Source organism: Nicotiana tabacum, chromosome 6, assembly GCF_000715075.1.
Source record: "Nicotiana tabacum cultivar K326 chromosome 6, ASM71507v2, whole genome shotgun sequence".
Classification (NCBI taxonomy): domain Eukaryota; kingdom Viridiplantae; phylum Streptophyta; class Magnoliopsida; order Solanales; family Solanaceae; genus Nicotiana; species Nicotiana tabacum.
This window is the reverse complement of record NC_134085.1, coordinates 153,375,888-153,381,813: the sequence shown is the minus strand read 5'-3', so window position 1 is coordinate 153,381,813 and position 5,926 is coordinate 153,375,888. Positions and strand designations below refer to the sequence as shown.

At 38.5% G+C, this 5,926-nt stretch overlaps 1 protein-coding gene across 1 annotated transcript; it reads left to right on the top strand.

Moving 5' to 3' along the window:
* The first annotated feature begins 376 nt into the window (after nt 1–376).
* LOC107829065 (WEB family protein At3g02930, chloroplastic-like) lies at nt 377–5,075 on the top strand. Its single transcript, XM_016656493.2, has 3 exons — nt 377–1,009; nt 1,511–1,709; nt 2,175–5,075. The coding sequence occupies exons 1-3, from the start codon at nt 993–995 to the stop codon at nt 4,857–4,859; spliced, it is 2,901 nt and encodes a 966-aa protein (XP_016511979.2). The 5' UTR covers nt 377–992; the 3' UTR covers nt 4,860–5,075.
* Nucleotides 5,076–5,926: the final 851 nt, after the last annotated feature.

Sequence of the window (5,926 nt, the reverse complement as noted above, 5' to 3'; positions counted from 1 at the left end):
TTTCTTATACTAATTAATAAATTATTGAATATATACTTTATTTTAAGAAAAATTAAAATAACATTCAAGTTCACACAAAAAGTTATTCCAATTTCGTCATTGTAATAGCTAAGTAAACCTTGTAGAGAGATAACTATTAATTCAGAAAAACAAATCTTCAATTTTGTCAAAAAATATTTTTGTAAAGAGGAGTCTTGGAAGAAAGGTAAAGTTATTTTCGTGTAATTTATATCTCATGAAAGTAGCCACTATAAGTTGTTTGCATCACATTCATGGGATGCGACCCCATACCTTGTGTATTGATTTTTTATTTTTTTTTTTGTAAAAGAAAGTGATCAGCTTTATACAATAGGCACAAGAAAGAACAGCGACCCTCCCCTGGACCCTTGTCCCATTTCCTATCTTTATGCTGAAAAAGTAGTGAGAGAAATAGATATTACTATATGGATTCACAGGTCTTTCTTTGGTTCTGAAAAAAGTTACTCCTAGTACCACAGCTGCTAAAGCATAGACCTTTTTTCTTTCCATTTTTTGACTCAGTGAGAATCAACAGGGGTTTTCTTGTAATTTCCACCTTGTAATTCAAGCTGCAAAACAATACATACAGAGAGAGAGAGAGAGAGAAAGAGTGTGTGTGTGAGAGAGAGATACATAGACAAAGTGGTAGTATTACTAATGTAATGGTGTGGCCACTCTGGAGACAGAAGAACACCAACCCCAAATGATTTTCTCTGTAAATTCCTACTCACTGCTACTAAGTGTACTTCTACTACTGGAATTTTACTCTATCTTGATATAGTCTCTCACAACTTCTTTGTTTCTTCTATATCTCTCTCTCTCCTCAGTCTTTTTCTCTCTCTAAGCCCAAGACCATGTCAGCACTATAGCAGCAAACCTTCCCATTTCTTGATAAAGAACCATTCTTTTTTCATAAATTGTGAAATTGGAACTTGGTTTTTGTTTGCTGTAAAAATCTGCCTTCCACCGACACCATGGCTACTAAATCAAAGTAAGTCCACTGGATCTGATTTGGGTATTTTCTTGTTTTTCAATTGATCCTAGTTTTTGGGTTGTATCTGCATTTTGTTACTCATTTTGTGGTGCTTTGTAGAAAAACATTCTCTTTTTTTTAATGCCTCTATTCTTGATTTTGTGCATTTTGTACTTGGTTAGTGCTTAGATTTGCTTGTTTGTAGTGTTGTTTTTTATGGATCATAATTCTTTGAGGATTCTAATGTACTTTTGACTTGATCTCTGGATCTAAACTTGTACTCCAATTTGCCCTGATTTAAAGGTGTGATCTTATTTTACTGCAACTATATGCTTAATGCTGTTAGAAAAACTAAAAAAGAAGCTTTTTTTTGCTGTAATTTGATAAAGTTTCTACCTTTTGCTTTGGATCCATCAAATTGTGTTTGCATTTTCTCTAATAGGATAATGAGTTTGTGCTTAGTGTAATGTTGCATTTTAGAAGTTGCCTAATTGTTGAATATTTTGAACTTTATATCAGATCCACTCTATCCGACAAGTCAACACCAGCAACTCCTCGAGACCGGGTGAGTAAAGTAAGCAGGGGACTATCAAAATCTGATGCTGATTCACCCTCGCCCTTTCAAAATTCACGCCCTCCAGTTGAGAAGTCTCCGAGATCTGTAACTTCCAAGCCTTCTGTGGAACGGCGGTCCCCTAAGAACAGTACCCCGCCTGATGTAAGTTCCGCAAAATTCCTTGACTTCATTTCCTTGGTTTCGTCAGCATTTTTTTCGGGGTGGGGGTTGGTGTTTGATTCTACAAATGGAGAAGGTGAGGAGTTTAATGCTAAAATGCAACTTAAATTGCAATGTCCTGCTGTTCTCTGTGTCTAATAAGGTGAAATTTGAGTTCTGATTCACCAAAGAAAAAAGGGCAGCCCAGTGCACAAGGTATCTTGCCTTCACGCAGGGTCAGGAAGGGTCACACCCTAAGGGGTGTGATGTAGACAGCCTACCCTAAGGGATGAGTTCTGATTTACCATCGCGTGATTATATGCACTAGCAGTTGTGGTGATGAGTCAATTGTATAGACTCTCTAACATTAATGCTAGATGGAAGTTATTTGTTTTTGTCTCAAAATCAGGCTGTTTGTGAAACTTATAAATTCTGATCTGGATTATTGCATGATTTTATTGTTGTCAGAAAAAGCCAACGCGGATCTTGAAGCCATCGGAGCTGCAAGCTGAATTGAATGTTGCTCATGAAGACCTTAAGAAGGCCAAGGAGAAATTGGCTTTGGTTGAAAAGGAGAAGGAGAAAGCTCTTGAAGAAGTGAAGGAATCTCAGAAAATGGCTGAAGAAGCCAATGAGAAGCTGAGAGAAGCTATGGTAGCTCAAAAGCGAGCTGAAGAAAACTCTGAAATTGAAAAGTTTCGTGCTGTCGAGATGGAACAAGCGGGCATTGAATCAGCTCAGAAGAAAGAAGAGGAATGGCAGAAGGAGCTTGATGCCGTGAAGAACCAACATGCTTTGGATGTTGCTGCTCTCCTATCCGCCACAGAGGAACTTCAACGTGTAAAGCAAGAATTAACCATGACTTCTGATGCCAAAAATCAGGCACTCAGCCATGCCGATGATGCCACAAAAATTGCTGAAATTCAGGCAGAGAAGGTGGAAATTCTCTCAGCTGAGTTAGTGAGAGTGAAATCTTTGCTTGAATCCAGGAATGAAAATGAGTCTTGTGAGACGAATAAGTTGGTGGAAGATCTGAACCTTGAGATAGCGGGGCTGAGAGAAGAAGGCAGTGAGAAGAATAAGTTGTTGGAAAACCTGAAACATGAGATAGAGGCTCTGAGAAAAGAAGATAGTGAGAAGAATAAGTTGTTGGAAAATCTGAAACTCGAGATGGAGGCTCTGAGAAAAGAAGATGGTGAGAAGAATAAGTTGTTGGAAAATGTGGAACTTGAGAAAGAGGCACTGAGGAAAGGAGATGATGAGAAGAATATTTTGTTAGAAAATCTGAAACTTGCGACTGAGGCATTGAGAAAAGATGACGGTGAGAAGAACAAGTTGTTGGAAAAACTGAAACTTGAGATCGAGGGATTGAGAAAAGAAGATAGTGAGAAGAATAAGTTGTTGGAAGACCTGAAACTTGAGATAGAGACGCTGACGGAAGATCTCGAGGAGGCAAAAAGTTATGAAGAGAAATTGGTGGAGAAAGAAGCTCTCCTGGAGCAACTTAATGTTGACCTGGAGGCTTCTAGGATGGCTGAATCTTACGCACATAATCTAATGGAGGAGTGGCAGCAGAAGGTTGAGGAATTAGAGGCTCAGACTAAGGAAGCCCGTCATTTGGAGAGATCTGCGTCTGAATCACTGGAGTCGGTCATGAAACAGCTCGAAGGAAGTAACGATTTGTTACATGATGCAGAATCTGAGATTGCTTCTCTCAAGGAGAAGGTGGGCCTACTGGAAATGTCAACGACAAGACAGAAAGGGGATCTTGAGGAATCAGAACGTCGTGCTCAGATTGCCAAGGAAGAAGCTTCTGAAATGGCAAAGAAGGTCGAGTCTCTTATTGCTGAGCTTGAAACTGTGAAGGAGGAGAAAACTCAGGCTATCGAGCACGAGAAACTAGCAGCAGAAAGTGTTCAGTCCCTTTTGGAAGAAAAAAACAAACTTATAAATGAGTTGGAAAACTCCAGGGAGGAGGAAGAGAAAAGTAAGAAGGCGATGGAAAGTTTGGCATCAGCATTACATGAAGTTTCTTCAGAAGCAAGAGAAGCCAAAGAGAGGTTGTTGTCTAGCCAAGCTGAACATGAACATTACGAAACACAAATAGAAGATTTGAAGTTAGTATTGAAAGCTACCAATGAAAAGTACGAAAGCCTGCTTGATGAAGCAAAAGAGAAAATTGATGATCTCACTACTTCAGTAGAACAATCTAAGAATGAACACCAGATTTCGAAGGCTGAGTGGGAGGACAAGGAGCTTCATCTGATGAATTGTGTAAAGAAAACTGAAGAAGAAAATTCTTCAAGGGAAAAAGAAATAAACCGATTGGTAAATCTGCTAAAAGAGGCTGAGCAAGAAGCTTCTTTCAAAGAGGAAGCAGCTCAATTGAAGAATTCCCTAAACGAAGCTGAATCTGAGGTGACCTATCTAAAAGAGGTTCTTGGTGAAGCAAAGGGCGAGAGCATGAAGTTGAAGGAGTCGCTGTTGGACAAGGAAAATGAAGTGCAGAATATTCTTCAGGAGAATGAGGAGCTTCATAGTAGAGAAGCCGAATCTTTAAAGAAAGTTGAAGAGTTGTCCAAGTCCCTCAAAGAAGCTTTGGCCAAAAAGGAATCTGAAGAAAATGGAGAGCTTTCTGAAAGTGAAAAAGATTATGATATGCTTCCAAAGGTGGTGGAATTCTCTGAACAAAATGGAGGAGGAATACTGGAGAAGCCTAAGATTGAAGTTATGCCTCATCAATCTGAGCAATCCACTGAAGCAAAATCTGAAGAAGTCAATATCACCTTGCGCGATGAAGCTGTTGTTGAGACCTTAGCTGAAGTTGAGAAGCCAAATGGAGAACTGACCGGAAATGAGCACAAAGAAAAGGAAGATGATGATTCAGCAGAAGGCGAGTTTAAAATGTGGGAGAGCTGCAAGATTGGCGACAAAGACTTCTCTCCTGAAAGAGAGACAGTACAAGAAGAGGAATCAGAGTCGAAGACAGATGTTGGAGAGAGCTTCGACCAGGTAAATGGAGTACCTTCAGCGGAAAATCCTGAGAATGGTGGCACATCTCCTACAAAGCCGCAAAGTCAGAAGAAGAAGAAACCTTTGCTTCATAAATTTGGAAGCCTACTGAAAAAGAAAGGCACCAGCAGCCAGAAGTAATAGACCGGTTGTCACCTATCTTGTGCCTGACGTGTAGAGAGGTATACTAAATTCAAGAGTAAATGTTGGACTTAATTGTGTTTGCTCAAAATCTTTGCTTTTCTTTTCTTTTCTTTTTTTGGCTATTTGTTTGTCTCAAATAGGTGTTTACATAAGAAAAGGATTGTATCATCGGTAGTGTTCCATTCTTATTAGTTCTGGGGTTCAGTTTCTCAATGTGGTTTTATCATGTTGGGCAATATCCTTTATTTTTGTATTATTCTTTTTAGCTTTATTCTCTTTCTATATTTCTAGTATCAAATTTGCATCTGGAGAAGAGAGAATTTTTTTTTTCCAAGTGTACTTTGATATGGTCTAGGATTGGTCTTGGTTCCATCGTCTATGTCCTAGTTAAATTAATGAAGTTAAAATCATTACTGACTTTGTGGTGAAGAAACACACTCGGACCTTGTCATTTTACTCTTCATTTTGTTTATCTAATCAGTAATCCAAACACAGCAACATTCATAATTAGCGGTTCAATGTGCATAGGTTCATCAGAATAGAGAAGTATAATGCAGCTGAAATGGTTCACTTGTAATCTGAGTCAAAATTAGGCATCTAATGATTAAATTAATATGAGGTCAAAAGCTAAACCATTTATCCCCGGAGGATATAAAATCTTAAAACTTCATCATGCAGAAGAAAATTAGATATTTGCGTGAATATTCCTCTTATACTTGAATTAGAAAAAAAAGAAGAAGATAGTGAGAATGAAGTTTCAACCTTGTAACCACCTATCTTGAATTCTCTCTCTACAATGAATAGCCAGTTCTCTGAACCTTCAAACAAAATTCCTCCAAAACCACCCGATTTAGAGCATGGGAAAACCACAAAGCATGGCCTGGAAGAATTAGGGACATGCTAGTATCCTTAGACCCAATGAACTTTAAGACAATGAAGGTTCAGAGGAAGAGAAGCAGAGAATTTATGAACCATGAAGGTTCTCTATCATCAAGAAACGTTTCGAAAAACATATAATACATCATTATCTAAAAAAAAAAATCTAAGAGTTGTGGCGTTCCTCA

Coding starts and splice junctions, on each gene's coding strand:
- LOC107829065 (XM_016656493.2), top strand. Junction 1,710..2,174: donor AGAACAGTACCCCGCCTGAT/GTAAGTTCCGCA, acceptor TATTGTTGTCAG/AAAAAGCCAACGCGGATCTT.